A 24,604-nucleotide genomic window follows, 5' to 3' on the forward strand; every position below is an offset into this window, starting at 1 on the left:
GAGAAAGCGGTGACATTTACCTTGAGGTCCCACCCTAACCTAGCCTGTACAAAAGGATAATTCTTTGTTTCTTGTTCAGAACATGATATACTGCATGTAAGAAAGCATGATCTTGCATGAAAAAAGACAACAACTAAAATCAAAGGTATTTACAGAATTACAACATGTATTGTATTTACTATATGAGATGATGGTTTAGGTCACTCGTGTCATTGACATAAGTTCATAACCAATGAGAGATGGATATTTTCTGGAATTTGAAAAGTCACTCCCATAAACTTTAGTCAAGAACTCCACCTTAGATCACCCCTGCCTATTTCACATCAGAATCAGAAATACATCATCTACCATGTTTCTACAGACAAAGCCAGTGTCCTCTCCACACAATTCTATATGACACGACTTGTTTCGACTCAATTCAATTGTCATTTTCCGCCAGACTTCCAGAGCACAAAAGCACACAATAGCTTTGTTTAAGCGGCATTATGGCCCTGGGAAGACAGGAAGATGAAGCCTGACGTACATTCTGGGCCCTGGAGCCAGTAAACGATATTCTGTGCTCAGTCACCTCCCCTCTTTCAGCGTATTCTCACACTAGTGTTGAGTTCCTACAGACACAATACTAAAGCTGCATCACTGACTACAATGCTTCTTGTTAACCTTGCAAACCCATGAGACACCATCATCAATAAAGCAAGACGGACAAGAGTTTGTTTATGTCCGTGAGACTGAAAGGCGATCGGGTTGCAGGTGTAAGATGCGGATTTATGCTTATCGCTTCAAACTTGGCCAGCGTAGGGCACGCTCAGGGTGAGTGTGTACATACACGGACTATTTAGCATTCTGCTGCTATGCCAACAAGATCATTAGCAATGACAATACAACAAACCCCTCCCCTCTGGATGCTAATTAATCTGGAAGGGATGGCTAGTGGGCACACACACACTCAAGAGTTACATTACATTCAGAAATGCAATGTACAAGCTACAGTATCTCAATCATGCTGATAACAAGGTCTCCAAGATACATACTAGATTTAAGGAGATGTAAAGGGTACCGAAACGATAACTTGTGCACAAAAAGTATACTTAGATTCAGATAAGCAGCATCAAATTCAGGGCGAGATTAAAAACGGTCATATCCATAAAAGATAAAAACAAAGAATGAGTGCCAGACATTACCGCTAAACACTTAAATTCGATTTTAAAATAAATAGTTTGCTTATTCTGACTCAAATTCTGTTACTTTCTACAATGAAACTAATCTATTACACCTTTCTCAAGAGTGGTTTTAAAATAAATGTCACTTCCTAGTTTAGGGCTTTGTTAACACATAGAAATTGTTAAAACACAATGAAAATAAGTGTAAGAAATATAAATGTGTTAAAGACCTCACGGGCAATAATGTTTGATTAAAATGTACAATACAATGCATTTGCGATTTCTTGAAATCTTGAGATTTATTTATTTAGTATTTTTATTTAAAGTCCCAGTGAAATTACAATCACAATGCCTATTTTATCATGAAATATTGCAGCGTTTATCGTAAATAGTTTATCAATGTGGGTCATTCTCTTTTTAAAAAATCATGTGCCGTCATAATCTTTAGTTAAAATCTAAAAATGCACTTCCGTCCTGTAATGACTATCCATTTTAGATGATGTATGTTAGACGGCTTGGGCGGAGCATCCGTTAACTCCTCCCCTTAAACCCATTTCAAAATGCAATGGCTGTTTTTATACATCCAATCAAATTGCAGAGAAAGACAAAAGCCACGCCCACTATTTTTCGCATTCAAAATTCCATTTCACTCGAAAATGCGTCAAAATACGGGAGGAAAAACGATCTCAACTTCCAGTTCACGGGGACTTTAAAGCATCTTATCGTCGCTGAAAACACATACTTGTAAGATATAGACTCGATTACAAATATTGTATATATTTGTAAAATATAGGCTTGATTACAAATAACTGTATATAATTATGATACAAATAATTTGTGTATTTTACAAAACGCTTTTAAACTACAGATTGCTTCTAATTTTAATTCTATGTGAAGCACCTTTGATACAAATAAGGCAAAACACATCGATAACCACTATATAGAGCTGTGATAATTCAGATCTTCTCAATTTCAGAGACACTTTTTAACTGCGGCATTTGTAGAAACTGAAACTAGCATGGCTGCTTGGCAGCAACAGAAACAGGCTGTGAGGCTGGAAGCTGCCATATCCCAATGGGCACAACTCACAGATCTCCCAAATACGTTGGCCTGAATCAATTCTCGCAGCTCTTTCCAACCAATGTATTACACGGTGGTCTGCTCATGCTTAGTAACAAGCTTTCAAAACGAATGTGTAACACATTAACCTTATCTGTGAAACTATTTCACCTCATAACTACTATTACACTAGTGTTATGACCCCAACGTGGAATGACAATATTCCATAAACGGTTGGCGGGCATCCACCCAATTGGCAAACGGCCCCTCAGTTGCTACAGTGAATCGTCCATTTGTCACCCTAGACTGCTAGCTCATCATCAAACCATCTGACAAGCCAGTTGTCTATCTGTCTGTCTTGTCCAGTTACAGCACTGATGATGATTCCAGTGTCAGTATCTAGCTAAATGACAGAGACATTGCTAAGTAGATTCAGAGTGCGTTTACACAATGACAACTTTTTCCTTTGTGTTTTTTGAAAAGTTTCACGTACACATGACAGCGTCATCAAAACGATCTGCATTAACATGGATCTGGGAAAACGAATAAAAACGCTTTATTATGCATGCCAGGCCAGTGGATGGTGCTGTTGCACTATAAAGAAACACTATGTGCCTGCGCACATACACATACCCTGTTTTAAGGTAAAAGCTCTTTAGTACACTTTGTCGGCGTGTATGTATGTTTATAGTTTGTGTATATAGATACTATGTCTCCGCTGGTCGTAGTGGTGCAGTAAATCTACTTTTTGCTGGAGAAACGATAATAAGTATGTCACACAGTACAAACATGCAGCATGGAGGCTGCCATTATTGTTTGGGGAATACTCGCGCATGCCTACAGACTGAACGCGTAATATGCATTCGTATTAGGTATGGGCGATACGGCCCTAAAACTCGATCACGATAATTTCTGGTATTTGTTGTGATAACGATACAAATGACGATATAACTATAACACCATCCACCGCTGTTTTTTGCTACAAGTGATAGTAGCTGCATGTAGTCTAGAGCCTCAGAAACACAAACATTAATCAAAAAGTAAAACTTACCCCAAATCAAACAGGCTCCTAAAATATACCTACAGTATTTTTGCAAATATAACAGTGACATTCGACTTCAAAAGGTTGTAGTAAAGAAAAATGTAATTAACTAATACTAAATAAACACATCATGTCATACCTAAACTGTATATAGCCTATTGTTGGGTGGAAACGATCGCATCACGCTGTCAATCACTGACCACGTTTACTGATGGGTGTCAGTAATCAAATTATTTGCCTTATTCCGAGTAAGCTAATATTATGATTAAGGTGTTTACATGAGTTGCTTCAGGAATATACCTTTCATGTTCCCGTTTTACATGTTACACTACATAGTTCGATAAATGGCATACGTCATTACTAGGGGTGTAACGGTTCAAATTACTCACGGTTCGGTTTGTGTCACGGTTTTAGGGTCACTGTTTCGGTTCGCTTTCGGTTTGTGCTATGTTCAGGGAAAAGGGACTACTGACAAATAAAAATAAGAACAAATAATCAAGCTACAAGTAACAGCACTAATAAAACAACAGCAAATCAGAAAATAAAATAAGATACTGTATAAATACCTTTTAAGGTAGAAATGGATTCAAGTAATCAAATAAAACATAACATTGCATATGTACAAATTAAATAAAGATGAATCATAATTGAAGTCACAGAAGCTATTGAGTCACAAGCAGTGAGTGATTTCCTTGACTTTTAACAGACAGCAGGAATATGCTGCTGTCGCTTTAAGAGGAATGCAACCGATCCAGTACACTGATACTGTACACATGCGTTGTTTTTCATCTGTTTCGTCCATTCACTTAAGACATAACCTACTATGTTTGATAAGATACAAGAGGGGCATGTTGACTTACTTCGTGTGTGAGTTTGTCCGTTTAAGCGCTTCAAAGACAACTCAATATTTGCGCCATGTCTGAGCCTTTCCTACTGCGCGCTTCGGATCTTCTCACAGCGCGCAAGCGAGTTTTCTTCTGCATCATCTTGCACATAAATGTTTAAATTTGCAAGGCTTGAATGAGCCTTAAACAGCAACATGTGCTGTTCAGGTCTCACCTGCACTCGCGCGAGCGCTCACAACACCCGGGTGATGAAAGCATAAATGACTGTACAGCATACGTCAATACACCACTAGTCATTATGTCCCTAAGCGACGCCGTTCGACGTTCCCTCCATAATTTCATGCATCAACAAACAGTTCGTATTCGCCATGGTACCACATACAGTTTTTGGTGTTTCATTTATTTTCTAGAATTGTTGGCATCTTTCTTTTTTCCCGTTCGGACCAAAAATGTGCTTTCTTGCTTGAATTTGTTGTTTGCCGTAAAACTAAATGGCTGTCCACTGCCGTGCGTGTGTGTAACCTGTCGCAAAGTGCCTCGAAAGTTCCTACGCGCCGGTAATAGTGCGTTTAAGCTGTGTACATGTCTATACTGCACTTCGATAATGTGACTAAAATAGGAGTACTCCACCAGTCTTAATTCGATTTGTGTTTACTACGATTATGAGTTTAGACGGATTAAGCTAATCAAAAAGCTCTGTTTACATGGTCCATTCTTAATCAGAGTATTGTCTTAATCGTGTTAATATCTGATTATTGTTGTCCATGTAAACGTGGTTAGTCTCTCCTGAACTGTGTGAACCTTCTCTTCTCACAGCAACATACACTGAATCTGTCTATGACTCGCGCTACAGAAAGAGAACAGAAAAATGCTGATAAAAGAAACAATGAAATAATCTACGCTTTCATATGCTCATAAACATATTTAAAATAACGTAATACAAACTCGCATTTTGTACTTTATGTAAACAGGCAGCAGTGCTGTGCACGCTGTGTCGCTATGAAAGCACATGTGGGCGCGAGCTGCGCACAGGATGCTCAGTTCATCCTGTATATAACAGGCAAGAAATCGTATTAAACAATTTGCGCACGCGCGCATAACATCTAAATAATGTTTAAATAAATACTTTTAGCCAAACTAAATGTTGTGGTGTAACGTTTTATGACTATCAACGAATACTTAACAAACATATTAAATAAAATGAAAGTGAAATTAAACATTAACTCGGATGCATCTAGAGTGCCAACCTTAACGAGATTTAGAGCTCCTCTTTTAGTGCAAACTCTTTCTCAGCTTCACGTCCTCCCTCTGCTATACCTGTTTTCTCTTCACATATGAGCTGTGAATGGGTCTCACAAAGAAATACGTCATCAACTAGAATTTATCGTTTATATCGCGGGAAGACTCATTCCTATCGTGTGGAGAATTTCTACCGGTATATCTCAAACTATATAATATTGCCTATCCCTAATTCGTATGACATCATCGTTTTTGTAAAACGCCGCCTTTAGAGTTTACACGGAAACGATAATGCCGTTGTTTCCAAAAACCTGCACTTTGAGACCCGTTTTCAAAAGTTTGCTTTTTCAGTCCTCAAGAAAGCTATTGTGGTGTAAATGAACAGCCAAAACGCATTAAAAGTTTTCAGTTTTTAGTTGAAAACGGTCTCGTGTAAACGGCCTCTCAGCTAGGTCTTACTGAATAGTCCTAGTAGTGGTATAGTCACTCTTGCGTGTCTGCAATTTTAAACTAGCCAAGAATCCACCATGTAAACAAGAAAAGCCATCTGACTGTAAAACAATCATTTAAAATTTGTTTAGCACATTTTGATTTGTTCTTTCCTAACCAATAACCAATGTTAATTGAACAATGTAAAAATGCTGAATTACAATTTGAATTAAATTAGAATGGCAAAGTGTTCGTAACACATTAAAAATAGGAACAAATGTTTTATATACATACATATACACATCATATATACATCTATTTGTAAACTGAAGGATAAAAACAATAGAAAACAATAGAACATCACATTATGCACAGTATCTCTACCGCTAGACATTGTGCTTCTGTTAACAAAAGTGGTGTATGGTGAGTAGCAAACCTTAATTTAAATTTATTATTAAAATAATTTTTCCAACCGTTTAACTGTTAGTATTAATCCAAATTCTCACCATCGGTTAACAGTTAAGATGTTAATTAAATTCATCCCTAATCTCCAGCCAACCCGTGATGTTAAGTTATTGCCACAATGACAGCATGCACTACAACTCCATTGTAATCATTATCATTTCGAACAAGGTCAGAGGTCAAATGGGAATTAAACTTGCTGAGCGCTAATGCACTTTAATTACTGCAGCACACCTGCTCACAATTCATTAGCCCGCCAGCTCGCTCAGGAAGATGAACATGCATTAGTTAAATACAATCAGACACGCGGCACATCCACGTATGCCAACATGGCAAAACAATCAGGCTCCTACTGAGCAAATTCAAAATCAACCGCTAAGAAGGAAAAAAACAACAGGGGCATGGTAATAAGAGTCACGGATTCACGGGCGAAAGACTTGACACACACACTTCGAGTAGTTAAAAGTGCTGTTCACGGTCATTTGTGAATTATTGTCGAGGCAATGGAGGAACCCGGTGCCAGGGAGGTAGAGCATCATGGGTTGTGTTCTTGAAAACAATTAGTTGAACACTATAAACTAACAAAAGAAAGTCCTCTCTCTCACACACACACACACACACACACACACACACACACACACACACACACACACACACACACACACACACACACACACACACACACACAAGTTTCTAGTGTTATTGGAAAGGGACCATCGGGGTTAAGCTTGCTAACTCCCACTTCTTTTCACTTAAAGGACCCATGTTTTCTGACCCTTCCCAGGGGAGACATAATTGTATTAGGCGGTGCAATTATATTGGCATTTATGTCCACGGCTGGTACATTTAACCTAATGGAAGCTCTTCCATTGGGCACCCAAGCATGCAAGCAGGCATCTAATTTTTCCTTTATGAGGGCAATGCTTAATTTTCTCAACATCAGGCACATCTAAAAGCACTACAATACTGGGCCATGCTGTCTTGGGTACTCAGTTGAAGCACCAAACAAAAGCATAGTGCTTTTTCTTCACCTCTTCACTTCAAATGGCGGGCCTATCCATTGTCATAACCCAACCATTGCAATCATGTCAGGTTTCTGACATTGATGATTAATATAATGCTCTAACAGAAAAATCCACTCTAGCGATCAACAGCATTTAGAAAAAGACCCTTCGTCCAAATGCAATCTCTAAGTAGGCCGTTTTTATTGTTTAAAACTGTGCACCACGTGGGAGTGATGGAGTAGGACGTGCCTGGCTGAACACTTCACTAAGGTCCAAGCATCATCTCTTTATATCATATAACCTCTCAAGGAACAATTGCTTTTCACAATCAAATGTGTGGTCGAAATTGTTAAGATTTAGGATGGAGATGAAGAAAGTTTCTTACAATCACATCATACAATTGCAAGAGGTTGTTTCCTCTGGCACATCGTTTCCAAATTTGGTCCATCCTCTCTGCTCCTAGAAATACCTCAACAATGACTGCTGCATTGAGAAGAGGTCTCAAATGCCACCTTTAATGGTCTTTTCCCGTGAAATGAAGGGAAGTGGAACAAAAGTCACAAGAAAGAAAATGTTTATTGTGATGGCAGAACAAAAAGGTATTTTAGGGTCAGGAAGAGACAGAGTCTCGCATCAAACTAGAGATTCCTTTTCCCCAACTTCCTGTTGAATCACCACAGTAGGTCTCTACTGAGTGGGAAAAATCAATACAAGCTCTTCCGGAAACATCACTGCAGATGATAGGGAATAGTACACTAAGTTGACAGGTTATTTGTACCTATTGTTCCTTTTTATAGTAATGGGTCAGGAAAATTGTTTAACCGTTTAACAACTAACTACCGTAAAAATAGGGCACAATATACTGTATTAATATGAAGGAATTTTCCGTATAATTTTTTTTACAGTTGTTTTACTTGTATTTTACATTTTTCACTTCATTAAATTACATTTTAGCATTAACGGAAATCTACGTAAAATAAAGGAAAAATGTATTTTCTGCCAGTACTTATCCGTTTTTACTGGATTTTTTTCAGTGTAGTTGACTATATATTTATGTTTATACATTAGGGCTAGACAATAATGATTATTTTGATTTATTTAATAATCACGATAATTAATCACAATTACCTGTATTCTGTCAGTTTGCAACTTTTTTCTTTCACTTCTGCATATTTTTTTCAATTAATACATGTTATAATCTTCTGCTGCTGAACATCTGCAACACTGTATTTTAAAGCATGCTATCATCCGTACACTTCACCTCAAACATTTTTTGACCTTATTATGACATGTTTTGTGCTTTCTATATAAACATTAATATGACGGCGATTATGCTTGATTACTCGTGGAGGGCAGAAATCATTATCGCAAATAAAATACAATTAATCTTGCAGCCCTAAGTAATAAATTATATTTGTATTTATATAGTCTGCAACAAATGCTTGCATTTAAATCTATTCCTCACCCTCAAAACACCACTACAAGCATTTTTTTTAGGTAAAAAACATCAGATTTTGAATAACATGTCTCGTGCATTCTATTCCATTCAGTTGTGCTGGTATAGCTGCTATTTGCATTCCCCGTTTTGTATGCAAATCGCATTTAGTCAGTCAGACAAACAACAGACTTGTCACTTGTAAAATATGTAGTTTCACACAACCCTACTTCATGGATGTGCTATGATTCTTTCAACACAATTTTACAAGTGTGTGAAACTGTGTGTGAACTTGTACGATCTCCTTAGCAAAGTGCGTTCTGCTTTAACACAAGTGATGCTTACATAGGTTTAGGGGTGGATAGGGATGGGCGATATTATATCGTATGCGATATACCGGAAATTCCCCACACGATAGGAATGAGTCTTCCTGCGATATAAACGATAAATTCTAGTTGATGACGTATTTCTTTGTGAGACCCATTCACAGCTCATATGTGAAGCGAAAACGGGTATAGCGGAGGGCAGACGTGAAGCTGAGAAAGAGTTTCTCATTTAGGTTGGCACTCTAGATGCATCCGAGTTAATGTTTAGTTTCACTTTCTTTTAATTTAATTTGTTTGTTAAGTATTCCTTGATAGTCATAATACGTTACACCACAACATTTAGTTTGGCTAAAAGTATTTATTTAAACATTCGTTAGATGTTATGCGCGCGTGAGCAAATTGTTTAATATAATTTCTTGCCTGTTATATACAGGATGAACGGAGCGTCCCGTGCGCATCTCGCGCAAACATGTGCTTTCATAGCGACACAGCGTGCACAGCACTGCTGCCTGTTTACATACAGTACAAATGAGAGTTTGTATTACGTTATTTTAAATACGTTTATGAGCATATGAAAGCATGGATTATTTAATTCGATTTCTTTTATCCGCATTTTTCTGTTCTCTTTCTGTAGCGCGAGTCATAGACAGATTCAGTGTATGTTGCTGTGAGAAGAGAAGGTTCACACAGTTCAAGAGAGAGTGATTGACAGCGTGATGCGATCGATCGTTTCCACCCAACAATAGAATATATACAGTTTTAGGTGTGACATGATGTGTTTATTGAGCTTTAGTTCATTTAACTTTTCTTTACTACAACCTTTTGAAGTCGAATCTCACTATTATATTTTATATTTACAAAAATACTGTAGGTATATTTTAGGAGCTGTTTGATTTGGGGTAAGTTTTACTTTTTGATAATATTTGTTTTTCTGAGGGTCTAGACTACATGCAGCTACTATCACTTGACGCAAAAAACAGCGGTGGATGGCGTTATGGATATATCGTCATTTGTTTTGTTATCGCAACAAATACCAGGAATTATCGTGATAAGAGTTTTAGGGCCATATCGCCCATCCCTAGGGGTGGAGCTTCTTTCCTTCTTTTTACTAATAACCATACGATTTTGAACAATTGTCATCGTATGAATTCAATCGAAATTACCACCTTGTAAAATAGTTACCCTTTCCTGCGAGATCAGTTTGGGTTCTTTCAGCTCCAAATGACAAAACTAATACAGTCCCACCCACAACTTTGTGGCTTTCTCGCTACCCCATAAAAGCCGGCGACAACAACAAAAGATGGACAGCGCTTACGCGAGCATGTTTAGGCCTTGGGGGAGCAGCGATCTATAATCAGCCCCAATCAGCAGCCACCTGCTCTGATGCTGAACCGGACAATTACTGCTTTCTGTTGACCGGAGATGTAGCCAGCTGTGACTGGCTAATTACACAGTCAATAGTGTAATCAGTCGTGAGGCTCTAGCACTTCTTTCCCAGGTGAGACGGGAACGAGTGGCTCCACTGAAAGACCAGTCAAGGGGGAAGGGAACTTGGAGGGCAATAGATAATTGTTTACTAAAGGCCCATGTAACCGTCTCCTAGCAACTACCCGGCAAGCTCCCAATCAGGTGTGGCTGACGCTGCCGTTTAGCCTTGAAGTGTAGTGGTCCTCCGCTCTGACTGACGGTTACAGCTGCAGTCTCTATCGTCAACATTCTCTGCTCACCGGCGGGATCTCGTGTGGTTGCTGGCCAGGGACAGACATTAAACTGTAATGCAAAGCTCCATTACACAACTTCTGCGAACAGGTGAGAATCTTAACCCACTGGCTCTATTAGTCGGTGTGAACAATTGAGCTTGGGTATCCTTATGGCAAAAACGGAATCCATTTCATATGAACACCAGTTGTAAACTTCAGAGGGAACTCTGAATTCAAGAAACAAATCAGACAAATAGGAAGAAGTAAATAAACAACCCCTCCGACAGGTGGCGGACTCCATTCCCAAGACTGGGTGAGGTGCTAGATATCTTTTTACGATACTCCCCAGATGAGGTTTCACTGGGCACACATCAAACAGATGACCGGATGCAGGAAGAGATTCCGGGAATTTCATTAGCTTCCACGGGACGCTCAACTACTGCAAACACAGCACGCATTAGAAATTCAAACTCAATCCCAGGCTTACAGAGGGCATGCCGATCCTACAGGTCTAAAGCCACAAATCACATGAGTAAGTTATATATGGACACGTCGAAGTGGGATTTGAGGCAGTGGGGCAGAAGAGAGAGCAGGTGGACCATTTAAGCTGGCTTTGATAAAACCGACCCAAGAGGGTCAGTGTGATAGCAGGTTACACATTAACTTAAACGGTTGTGTGTTGTACGTGTGTTTGTGTGGGTGCCGGGGGGGTTGTAAAGGAAAGGTGTTTAATTGCTATAGGAGGGCTGGTTATGGGGTGTGCCATTAAACACAGGTGAGTGAGCCGCAGCTGACACTGGGCTGCAGTCCAAAACTGACAGTCAATACTATGCCAAATCTTTTTCTTGCGTGTGTAACACTGAAGTGCATGAAACATTGCAGAGATGCGCAACCTGATATCAGCTTCGGTATGTGTTGAGACACTTGATAATAGTTTCAGATATTAAAACAACCAGTATGCGGTGCGGTTACAAGAAATCACTGTATTAACCATACACTAGTTACACCAATAGTTTTTACCCCATATGAAAATTGACAATGGTTTAACTATACTAACATGTTTTTGTAGTTAAATCAAAGTATACCACAAATCTACTAGTCTCATCGCAATAACCATAATTTACTGTAATATAACCATGTTTACTTTTACTAAGGCACTCCTTTTAATATAATACTATAAAACAATAACCACTGAAATAAAAAGCTAAAACGAATCGATGGCTGTATTTTGGCCGCAATGATATATTTTCAATAATAAGAATCTACAGGAAAACGAGTAAACAAATTCATACAAAGCAGTAACACAACCTATAAATCACGTGCTGCCATTTTCTTCGGAAAAGGTTTGTGAAAGATTCACCACAAACCGCAATGAAAACATCGCCAACATACAGTTGCTGTGTTTCCCTGCCTAGTGAGCTTCCTACCCAGACAGCACTCTATGAAGGCAGCTATGTTGCCTATAAAATCGTTCAGTCAGGCAGCCCACTATGTTTGGAGATACAGCCAGAAAGCTGCGGCGACAACTGGGATGTGTATGTGTGTCACCTTAAATGCACTTTTACAGCAGTCAAAAAGATGTTCTGTTTCAAACACGCGCATCTAGAATGATTACACAGCATAAGGGGTTTTATTTCTTTAACTCATCGCATGGCCTGAAAAAAATGATTAAGATCCTAAGTTAAATGAACACTTCGTTGGGACACAGTAGATAACACACCCACGACTTAAAAACGACCAGCGCTTTCCAACCATGTCATCACCGTAACACTATACACTGACAGCTCAAAAAAAGACGCGCACTTACCGGCCAGGCGAACTGAAAGGGGATGACGATCTTGCCCGCATCGCTTATTTTGTTGGGGTTCTTGGCATTTCTAAATGAAAATATATTTCCACCGAGAACGTCAGTAGATCCAGAACCGAAGGTGCACTGCCCGGTTGTGGTGACTTCGGATTGGTACTCCTTCAGACATACTTTAAAGTAAGTATCACATTCGTCCCGCACGCAGCGCTGTTCTTGAGAGTTCCTTGTGCCGTCGCAACATTCCCCGTCCCACAATTCACCGTTTACATTTTCTACAGCAATCAGCTGCAGCTCAAAATAGCCAGAGGACTGGGACACCTAAAAATAACATTAGAATAAAACATAAACAGTGAGCCGATAGTGCTGGTTAACATAAAAATGTGTTGCAGACCGATCCTAAATGCAGATAAGATGCAACGTTATTTGAGGTAATGTGTTGAACAAGCTGGGCTGATATTTTCGTGTGCGCTCGTGCATTTAAGTCTGCAGTTCGCCAATTTAATATCAGTCAGCGACGTAATTGGTACACAATTCATCTGCAAATTTGCCTACTACCTGTAATGCTTAAGAAGATCAGAATTGTGTATATTAAAAGATCCTCTTAAATTGACACCTTTTTTAATAACAGAAATGTCAGGAGATCGCGTTTTAAGTCAAAAATTCTCACATCTCTTGACAGTCCAATTGCACGAGCACATGTGTCTTACAGCTGACGGATGCGTAACAATTCAAATATCGATCACTTCGAGCAGATTTCTGCTCTTGCCGTAAATACTTCTCAAATCATCAGCCCACACCCATCAACTTTTCACTGCCGATCACTTCGATGACAATGAAATCAATCCGCAATCCTAGAAACAATCAGCGCTCTCACCTTCGTCCATATCGTTAACAGCAGGCACGCTATCTGAAGCAAATTCCTAATCCTGATATAAGTCCACATGCCTCTGATTTAAACGTTATGAATAAAAGAGACAAGAGATGGTAAACGGCCGCTGACCGGCGACAGGATCCTCCGCTCCTGACATGCAAAAATTCACTAGCGTGGTTTGTTTGCGTGGTGATGGTCTGTGGTGATACTCTCTCTCTCTCTCCGTCAGATCACTTCACGGCAAATGATATGTTTCACGGCTACCCGCACGCCTGAGGAGATCTCGTGATTGACAGCTGAATGGACCAATCACAAACCCCTCGTTTAGATTTGTGGCCAACGCTGCTGCTCGAGGGCGGAGTTTTGCCAAACTTACGCTAACACACTGTGAAAGGTGCAATGTTTCACCATCAATAATAAGACACATTCTTTAATTGCCTTTAAAGAATTGCTTTGATTCTAATAAAAATAAACAATTGCATTTTATACAAGCGGGTGCTCTTACAAATGAAAACATCCCTTTGACCAATTTTATTAGGCTACATGTAGCCAAACAAATATACAATGTGAAATATTATCCCGTAAATAGTTGAACAATAAACCGGGTGCATAAAAAATAAAGAGCACGTCAAAAAACGATGCTCTTAAAAATATGCTATGGAATTAATGTTTGATTGATATGCGGACAACTACAATAGTATACACTGTAGTGAAGTAGGATGAGCCTGAGGAAAGCTGTCTATCTACACTGCAGTCTTATGTGCTGGTGCGTGCTCAGCCTGCAAGTGTGATTTGCCCAGGTGAGAGCGCCCTCTACTGTACAGTTGTGCATTAACCGGAAACGAGCGCAGTGTAAAAACATTGAAAACATTACTACCACACATTACAATAATATCCTACTGTACATTTACTAAAAATATAATTGTACTGATTTGAAATTAAATTGGAAAATTCGGTTGGTAATTGACATGTAACCATAGGTACCTATTTATGTACCTTTTCTTCAGAGATGTTTCTGGCTGCATTTGTATTCCCGTATTATTTGTAGCACCGCTTGATGTGACTTTTAAAGCTATTTGGTTTTAAAGGAGGTTTAAAATCGCCTCTGATTTACCTACAACACCCGACACCCTCTCACCTGGCAAAGGCCATGTCACTAGTCACAACATAAATAAATGCACTGATAACTTTGGCAGCAAATGGAATATTTGGCACTTTGTCACAGCTGGGTGCAAATGGCCGGGAGAACTCGGAGAAGGTAGAAGAAGAAAGTGTGGGTGGGTAATAATGGATTTGTGGTGAAGAGGATGGGGGAAGGGGGAGTGGTGTACTGACGGACAGGGATGCTGGCGGCTCTGGTAGGCGTGTCTTGGTTGCCCCCCTCATTCATATTTCATTAGTTTTCCTTTGAGGCCTTGCATATAAACCTATAGCCGACACATTGATTCTCTTTAATCACGAATCATGGCCTTGACCTACTTTAATGTCTTTCACGATTTGTTAGTTGTTCACTTCCTCCCATCAGCGTGGACAGATCAGAAAATAAAAAATCCCCTGCTAACAAGATAAAACCATATGCTTAATGACAGCATTATTCTGCCAAGTGGAAACAGAATATTAGGGCATAAAACAAACAACTTCTTTACATGCTGACAAGTTATAAATCAATTGTGTGGTTGCTTTTTGTATTGCTCGGTTCTCTCGGCCCTATATTTGATGCATGACCTTATTACAGAAGCTTGTTTCCATAGCGATAGGCTTTCGATTTTACTGTAAAGCAAGCAGAGGAAATTAAATGTGATATAAAGAGATTTCCCAAAGGTGAGAAATAATTGATGGAAAAATGATACGTCACAGAGACATATGGCTGCTGGATGCTGTTTTCTTTGTCAGAACAGCATCTTTACTCTTCTTTTACGGGTATGGATAATCTGTAGGATTAGTTAGAATTTATTGCTTTAATACTCTACATTATGGACCCTATGTTTCTTTTGCAGTGATAAGGTTAAACAACATCTTCCTGTTTACACAAATCAGAATTGAGAGGAATGATACAATCACATATCTTTGGAAGATCTTTTCTTGGTTCCCCAAAGAACCATATATTTTTTTCTTTCTTTATAGTCTAAAGAACTATTTTCCATTTCAAACAACCTTTTTGTAAAACGGAAAGAAACGTTAAAGGCTCCTCATGGAACCATTCAGCCACAAATGGTTCTTCTGTGGTGTCATCAAGCACCTTTTTTAAATGAAGGCATGTTTACTAAAATATTTCCATAAAATTTGAAGAAAAATATACAGTGACTGCACTGTACAGGGATTACAGTTACAGAATACAATACAGTTAGAGAATTATAATTGTTCTATTTGAAGTAAAAAAGTTGCAGTCTATTAAAATACGTACATTTAAAGGTGATTGCATTTGTAAAATACATTATGGGTGCCTGGAGCAGTTCTAAAACATTTGATATTCACGTTTAAGCAAGAAAAACAGGAAAGTACAGGATTATGTTTTTTCCTACACCTTTGCTACCGGTCTGATAACCTGAAGCGTTTTACTCACTCAAAAATAACACATACAAAGCATAATTCCTCAAAAATCATTCTTTGCAATGAAACTTTTCCATGTCGCCCTGCATGAGCACTGTCAATCACAGATCATGAAGTTTTTATGTGTTTGTTTTAAGCCATGTCAAACAAACGCTGTTGTCTAAATAATGTCACCGTCAAGAACAAATGGGCTTCAATGGGACATTACAGTGGAATGGTGGCCAAGACAAATTCACATGTCAAGAAAGAGGTTGTGATAACAACATCTATAATATCAGCCACATATCTAAAACAACTTATATTTTTTTACGTATGAAAGCAAGAATGAGGGAATGGCATTGGTTGTGTTGAATGGAATCTCACTCTTCACGTTTTAAAAACGATGCTAATGGTAAAGCCGTTGGCCTCATTCATGTGATTGACAACTTTAGTAGTGTAGTGTGTCACATTACATAATAAGAATGTCTCTTTGTTATGCGATTAAAAACCATGTCCTCATTTGTGATATTTAACATTAAGTAACTAGTTATAATTCAAGAAACATGTATTGGATCTATCTGTGAGGTCACACCCCTGTCAAGCACTCTGCGACCTCTTGCATGGTAAAAGTAGTGTGCATATTTGCAGTGATGCAGAACATGAGGGCATCCGACACCTGAAGTGCCATGACTCCCTAAACCTTGATCACTGATCTCAGATCAATCTTCTGATCTCAGGAAACATGACTTCCTCCTCTAAACGAGAGCAATGCATACGTTTTCATCTTCCGTCAGTGTGTGTGAAATCTGATTGTAAAAATATATGCAAAATTGAAATTTGCGCAGTGAAGATTTTTGTTGTACGAACAAAACAATGCTTCAGACATGACTCACCATAACAAATAGATTGTTCAGAACAATAGGTTGTCGTTAGTTTTCAGAGAATCAGTATGTCAAGTAGTGTGTAAACTTCTTGTGGTTGCAGCTTTAAGAATGCATGACACACCTATAACCTCTAACCTAATCTTTAATTAGACTTTCAACAATGGAGCCAATTAATGTTGATAAACAGCGAACGCCTCGATTTAATTTAGACCAATCCCACACATGTACAGCAGAACTAAAATAAACCACACAACTTTCGCTCAGATTCTTTGATGAGTTGGCAATAGTTGCAGAAAGTCGGCACCAGTGTGCAGATTTTGTCAGAGGATCTCAAAACACGTTTGACATTTTGAGTCGATTTTGAAAACATAGCACAATGTACAATGACACGTCACGAGAGTCCATTCCACAACAACAACTGGAGTCATCTCCTACACATCCATATTTCTTTCATCTGAGATTTGTGTTTCTCTGCGAGTTTGTTGGGATCGGAAAGATTTTAAGTCTGGTATGTGTGTGATATTCAGTCATTTTTAGTGTACTGTACTGTAGATGCCCAGTTGATCTCTGTATCCCTTTACCAAGTCGGCAAGTGTGATGTCTTGTGTTTTACATTTTTTAAAGACATGTAGCGCATTCCAGCCTTAACTTGTCAAACTTTAATCCGCCCACCCATTAAGATTGAATAAAGAGAGAGGAACCGAAGGATGGACAGACGGACAGATTATATAATCTTATGACATATTATATAACAAATGTTGTGACCTGTTTATCTAATATTTATCTAATCAAACGCAAAGTACTTATGAGGTGGATGCACATTTAATTCATGCACATTTAGTTTCATAAAATACAGCAGTAATTGTTTATCACTTATGTTAAAAATATTACACTACTTGAAAATGTGCATAATGAAGAGACTCTTCACCCTCCTTTCTTATAGCTCTCTGAAAAGGGCAAAGTGCAGGGACATGCCTATGCCATTTGTGTTATTAAAGATATAATACATCTGTGCTGAGCGTTGAGTGAGGATTCTTTTGTGGACACATTCATTCAAGTGGGCAAGCATGCCCCTTATTTGCATAATTTTAAAATGTTGAACGTGCCATCCTCAGTCCTCCGCAGTCTATTCATTTTTATTGATCATATTTTAATGTTTGTACAATTGTAGAATGTTTGTGAGACAGTACTTATGTAATAATATAAAGGACTCTTCAATGTCACATAACCATAAAAAAGCATTTTCAGTCTTGTCGATTGTGTACATGAACTGAAATGCAGTGTCGCCCTCCACTTGAGAACGCATTTTGGTTATATGTGACCCTGGACAACAAAACCAGTCTTATGGGTCAATTTTTCGAAATTGAGATTTTTATATATTCTGAAAGCTGAATAAATAGACTTTCTATTGATGTATGAGTTGTTAGAATAGGACAATATCTGACTGAGATACAACCGTTTAAAACTCTGGAATTTGAGAGTGCAAAAAATCAGAATATTGAGAAAATTGCCTTTGAAGTTGTTAATCAGGGGCACTGTGGCAGACCATCCACTCACAAAAATAAAGTTTTTATATATTTAAGGTAGTAAATTTACAAAATATCTTCATGGAACATGATCTTTATTTAATATCCTAATGATTTTTGGCCTAAAAGAAAAAATTGATAATTTTGACCCATACAATGTATTGTTGTCTTTTACTAAAAATGTTCCTGTGCTACTTAAGACTGGTTTTGTGATCCAGGGTCACATATTTGGGCCAGAGAGGACCAGGATGTCCGTCCTGTTTATGACATCACCAACTGGCCTGAAGTGGCATAGGAATCTCATGAGAGCTGAGGATATCAAACTCTACATGCTTCGACTGCCCAAAAACAGCTACATTGACTCATCCAGGATATCCTACAACGGAGTCGGAGTGGTGACTCCCCTGTTTGTTTGTTTTTATTCTGGTTAATTCCAAACTCCACATCCGTCCACTGGTTCAAAGAGGGTTCACGGGGTACATGGCGAATCCTGTGGATTCAAAACTACTTTGCTCGCTTTTTACTATCTCCGTAGAAAAAGAAAGAGGGAAAGAAGCAAACTTTGAAGGAGATAGCACAGCAGGAGAGTCGAGTCACTGAAGCCTCATAAATATCTACAATGTCTGCTGATAAGCAGCGAGGACCTTGTGTTCTCACAGTCAGTTCTCTGCATCACTCTAAATCAAGATGTTGGATCATTCCTGTCACCCAAAAAGCACCGGAAAATGACCTCTTCACGAACTGCAATGTTCAGGATGTGACTGCTGCTGGGCTGTGAAATGATATTAGAATGAAAATGAGATGCATAGATGACAGCATGTACAGTAAATTTCTATAATGATAGGCCGCCCATATATGCTCATATCGTTGCTGTCCTTCCAAAACCTTGCATGTCCAAATTTGCTATTTTTCAGGAAATGAAAAAACGCTAGTTTTTAAACGATTAAATACTGTGTTGTTGACAAGCCGTTTTTAATATATTTTATTGGCTAGATATTTGCAAAAACCAGTGACAATAAAGGGAATTCCAGTTGTAAAAATCATAAAACTCATGCTGGTAAATTTTGTCTTCAGTTATTCGTTTCTTCTACACATTTAAAATGTTCTCTACTGCCAAAAGTGGCTAATTGATGTTGAGATGTCATTACGTCATGATGTCATAACATGATGTCACTAAACCGTCTCATTGCGAAGAAAATTGTAACACTTTGTGTAAACCGGCCGCAACAAGACAACGGCTTGTTCTTAATGGGTTTGTCGAGTCACGTCGCACCGCATCCAGTGTGGACAAATCTTTTATTATAATGGGTTCTCTTGTCCTTTATCTTGTCGCAGCGCGTCCTCTGGAGACAAGGTGTAAGAGAGAAAACACAAGACAGATATTTTAATTTTTAAATTGGCCTATTAATTTATTTAAAATATAACCAATTAATCTTATTTCATAAAAGTAACTGTTATAAATATAACATTTATTTATCATGAGGCATAATGTATTTTGTTTCTTTTAAATATAATGATTGCTTTTCAGAAAAACAGACAGCCTTGGACATACAGTATATTTGTTACTAGGTGCTTTTTGAAAAAATTGGTTTGCACCTAATTGTGACCAAATTTCCACCACTTGAAATTTGGATTTATATTTCTTATAAAATAATTATTTTTAACATAATAGAGATTTCATGTAGAATAAAGAATATATATTTATATCAGGCTGATCTCACACGGACTATTTAAGTAGGTGGCTAATTCTTATGAATTTGTGTGATGTCAATAGTACAAAAACAATTTAAGAAAAAAGCTACAATAAGCACTCCTAAATCTTACCATCAATGGCACACAAGCAGAAACATACAAATTGAGATTCATACAAATTAGCCACCACGTGGCTGCAATGAGGTTGAAATCTATTTGCTCTTGAGATTGCTCATTGATTATGATCATCTTTTATATGAAACACACATGGCTAGTCAATGCAAGTCGACAAAGCGTACCTAAAAGATAAATAAACTCCTAACTAACTAATGCCATAAACTTATAATGTCCCCATCCAAGAGATTCTTTCACAAAGATTGGCTCGCAGCTCTCTAGTACTGCACCACCGATGAACCAAGACGATGACACCTGTTGACCAGGCTCATTTTTTTGACCATCAATTCCAGGGCAAAAGGATCCCAGGACATCGAGTGGCCAGCCCTATCCAGTTTCTCTGCCCCCATGTGCACACCAGTCCCCATTAGCATACAGATGGACAGTGTGCTGGAATCATATTGTGTGTCCCCCTCTTCTTTGTTTGCCAGTCATAACTCCAGAGGTGGGCACAATGCTCGCTGCTCTTCAAAGGGCTGGTCACACCTGGGAGTGTTCTGAGAAAGGGAGTATGCACCCATAGCCAGCCGCACAGATGGCCTCTCGCGCTTAAGCACAATGGCCGAGCTGCATGAGGTCCATGTGTCGGATTACACGTAAAAGTGCTCGGCAAAACTCCTGAACGGATTTGGAAGCTGTGACGCTTGAGAAGAGCTCATTACTATTTCATTACCATTTCATTAGTGACATAGTGGAAACACTACATTGTGCGAGATGCAGTAGGGTTGCCCTGCACACATACATGCATTTAGATATAACATGCCATATGCATGGCACATTTTTTATTTGCTTTTCTCTGGATCGAGACAAGCGAAATTAGTATAAGTTTGGAAAACTGAATTGAAGATGCAATGAAGCTTAGCAGATGCTCCGAAAGTGCCAGACAGGAGGACTCATTGAACATAACCCGGAGGGGGTGTTTCATGACCTGTTGCCATCTCGTTCCCTGGCAACAAGTTCTTCTAGAACAGAACAGAAATTTCGTGGAATGCTGTGGGTGGGTTGGAAGTCAAGTCATGATTCATAAAAACCCACCCCTTCCAAGAAACAATGCCTTCAGGTGTGGAACGATAACATCTGTACGCACCGCTGTTCAGGAACTCTCAGCGTGTTGAGAGCATCACCCATACCCATATGAGTGTTATACACCCCAATAGTACTTACAGGAAAAAATCCCAAAATACTTGAGGGATACACAAGCACTTCAGTGTGGGTGATCTGTAGCCAGAGGCGGTGGAAATGGAAGCCCTTATCTGTACCACAAACCCACAAGCTGATCATGAGAAGCTGGTGTAGCCCGAGAGAAACAACACATGATTTCTTAAAGTATGCACATACAGGTATGTCAAATTAAGAGTACCCTGCCCAAGGGTTTGAATGCAATTCACCAAAAAGTGAAAGTGAAAGCAAGAATCTGGTCTTAGCAGGACAGTTTGGAAAACAACTTGATGGCTTCAAAGTCAGAAACAGAATTATAAGAGCAGTCTGATTCACATATGCACGAAATAATTATGACCGTCTGCTTGAAAAATGATGGATCGTGCAAGGAAAGACAACATTCAGAATTCATGCTACAGGCTACATGTTTGAGAGGAAATAACAGACAGATTGAACAATCCCGTGAGACCTATGTCTGGCTGTACATAGATTCCAAACATTTGGGTTTGACAGCTCACGCTGACTTTACTGGTAAAATGCAATCTCATCTGCACATTCTTCAACAAACTGCATTTTTTATGACTTTCTTTTCTCTTCAGAACACAAGATATTTTGAAGAATGTGGGTAACGGAACAACATTGGTCCCCGTACAAAACCACGTTTCTCAAAATGTCTTATTCTGTTTTGTCATATACAGGGTTTGAGTGACTTGAGGGTGAATAAATGAAGTGTTTATTTTAGTTCTTTAACTATGAAATATTATAATTTTTGAAATAAAATATTATATAATATAGGCGTTTTCAACCTTTTTGACTTTAAGGTCCCCCACTGTATTCAACAATGTTCAAATTCCCCCCCTCCTGCTCACAAAAACTCCAGTAAAATATTTCAGCGCTTGATATTAACTGCAAGTGTTCAATATAAAAATGGACGAATAATAAGAAATATCTTTGTTTTTAGTTGTTTTAGAATGTATTTCAATGCTCATGTTGTCTAATGTTAAATTATTAGTCATCCTGAGGCCCCCCGTTGAGAACCACTGATATAATATAGGCTAATATTGTACACTGTAAAAACTGTAATTGTACAGAATTTTACTGTTTTATTTGAGAGATTTACTGTAAAAGAATTTACTGCAAATTTACAAGACAAGTGTAAAATAACATGGAAACATGTCATTTTACATGACGACAAACCTGTTGTTACCTTATATTACAGAATTTTTTTTACAGTGCAACAAAACTGACGATTGCTTTAGCACTGAAAAGATGTTAAAGGGACATATGTGGCTTGCATACGTGATATAACGCGTCTATGAAGCGTTACCGCCCTCGGACCCAAAACAGAAAACAACAGGTCTTAATTAATCACCTTTCTGCCTGGCGTGACAAAGTTCCCAGTGGATGTCTGGGTATTCCCCACTGAGGTACAGCTTTGACAAACCACACTCCAAATCAGCCTGCTTGCTGCTTGGCTTCTAGCTTTTCTGGCAAAAATGAGATCATTTAGCTGGCTAGCAGTCAGAATGCACATTAAAGGGAGTTGGTCGTTGACATCAAGATGGGACAAGTTCACATAAACATGTACAACTGTACCATTAATGCATAAAGCTCATATTATCTAAAGTGAATCTTATCAGCCGCGCTCGGTGTGCGGAGCAGGATGGGGGAGTGATGACAGATCTTGGCTTCAGGGAAATGGAAATGCCCTTTCCTTCAGAGGAGGGAAAGATCGGAACCTGCACGAAATTGGGAACCTGCCGCTCAGCATGAGGTGAAACGCTGACTTCATCACCTCCTCATCAAGAATATTTTGTTGTTACATTTTGATTTATGAAGCATTGACAGTTAGGAATAACAATAAGAGATAAGAGAATGAGATAACTTTAAGGCAGCCCCTATATTGTGAAATAATAGTAGGTTTATGTGAGGAAATAGGTAACTGTTTCGTGAAGAAAAGTCATTGTGCACTAAAACTGGAAAATAATGCGTAAGATTAAAAAGAAAGCTGTAACAGTTTACAATAAGGTTTCATTCATTTACATTAGTCAATGCATTAGCAAAACATAATCACCAAAATATAGTTTTCTGTGGTGTTAATACCCACAGTTGTTTATTATTTGTTTATTTGATTTGAGAAATATATTGGCAAATGTTGAAATGAAATGTTACTGTAGCCACAGTATTGTTCATTGCTAGTTTAATGTTATGTTTACAAATGCAACTTCACAGTGTTAAGAAAAAAGCAGTGTCAATTTAACGAAGGTAAAATGAATTTGCAACTTGTTAAATTAGCATTTATGTCTATCAGCTATGCTTATTTAATACACATTATTATATCAGAATTTAATTTAAATGTTTATTTTCAGTTGTTTACATGAACTTCAATGCTAACTTCTATGCTAATTTAACACCATAAAGCACGAGTGAAACAGTTTTATAAGTTCAATAAGAAACGTAAGAGCTCAACAATTCAGACTTAAAATTCTCAAACATGGACCTCAATGCGGACAGTGCAAAACCAACAATAATAGTGACAAATAAAGGTAAGTTTTCTAATTTGATAATGGTATAGCTCATCCAAAAATAAAAATTCTGTCATCTTTTATTCACCTTCATGTCATTCAAAACCTGTATATGACTCTTTCTTCTGGAACTCAAAAGAAGATATTTTGAGAAATGTCTCAACTGAAGTTAATGGGGTACAACGTTGTTTGGTCACCAGCGTTCTTCAAAATATCTTTTTTGTGTTCTGCAAGTGAAAGAAAATCATACAGGTTTGGAATGACATGAGGGCAAGTAAAGCATAAGATCATTTTGACTTTTGGATGAACTACTGTATGTGCAGCTAAAAAAACCCATCATTAATGTCATAACATTCAATGCACAGCAGTTATTCTAAGTCTAAATGTTATATTATAATAACAGTGTTGTGTCAGTTTTAAAGAGCAAGTCCACACATAAACTCAGCTTTCTCCGAATTCCCGTTCACTGTTACCGGAAGCTCAACAGCCACAGTATACTAACAGGTGGACTATAATTTTGTCAAAATTATACAAAACTACACAATACATACTGACACCGATTTAAACTGCCAGCCTCAAGATAGCTACCCATCGGAAATGTTTGCGCAAAACAAAACCCAAGACAGCATTCTGCGCCTGACAAAACCAGAGCAAATTACGGGTTGGCGCAAAACACGAAGCAACACTGTCTCCCACTGTCTTGTTTTTAAAGTAAAACAAGTCTCTCTCTGGAAACA

The 24,604-nt window shown here is 38.4% G+C and overlaps 1 protein-coding gene across 2 annotated transcripts in view; it reads right to left on the reverse strand.

Annotated features, from left to right (window-relative positions):
• The window catches only part of jag2b (jagged canonical Notch ligand 2b), a 47,536-nt gene extending 33,921 nt beyond the window's left edge, over window positions 1–13,615 (reverse strand). For both annotated transcript variants that reach the window (XM_057352801.1, XM_057352800.1), the window contains exons 1-2: window positions 13,383–13,615; window positions 12,509–12,826 (exon numbers count right to left, since the gene is read on the reverse strand). In XM_057352801.1, coding sequence (XP_057208784.1) covers window positions 12,509–12,826; window positions 13,383–13,451 — 387 coding nt within the window. In that variant the 5' untranslated portion in view covers window positions 13,452–13,615. The remainder of the gene's footprint in view (window positions 1–12,508; window positions 12,827–13,382) is intronic.
• Window positions 13,616–24,604: the final 10,989 nt, after the last annotated feature.

This window comes from Triplophysa rosa, linkage group LG15 (assembly GCF_024868665.1).
Source record: "Triplophysa rosa linkage group LG15, Trosa_1v2, whole genome shotgun sequence".
NCBI classification, from domain to species: Eukaryota; Metazoa; Chordata; class Actinopteri; order Cypriniformes; family Nemacheilidae; genus Triplophysa; species Triplophysa rosa.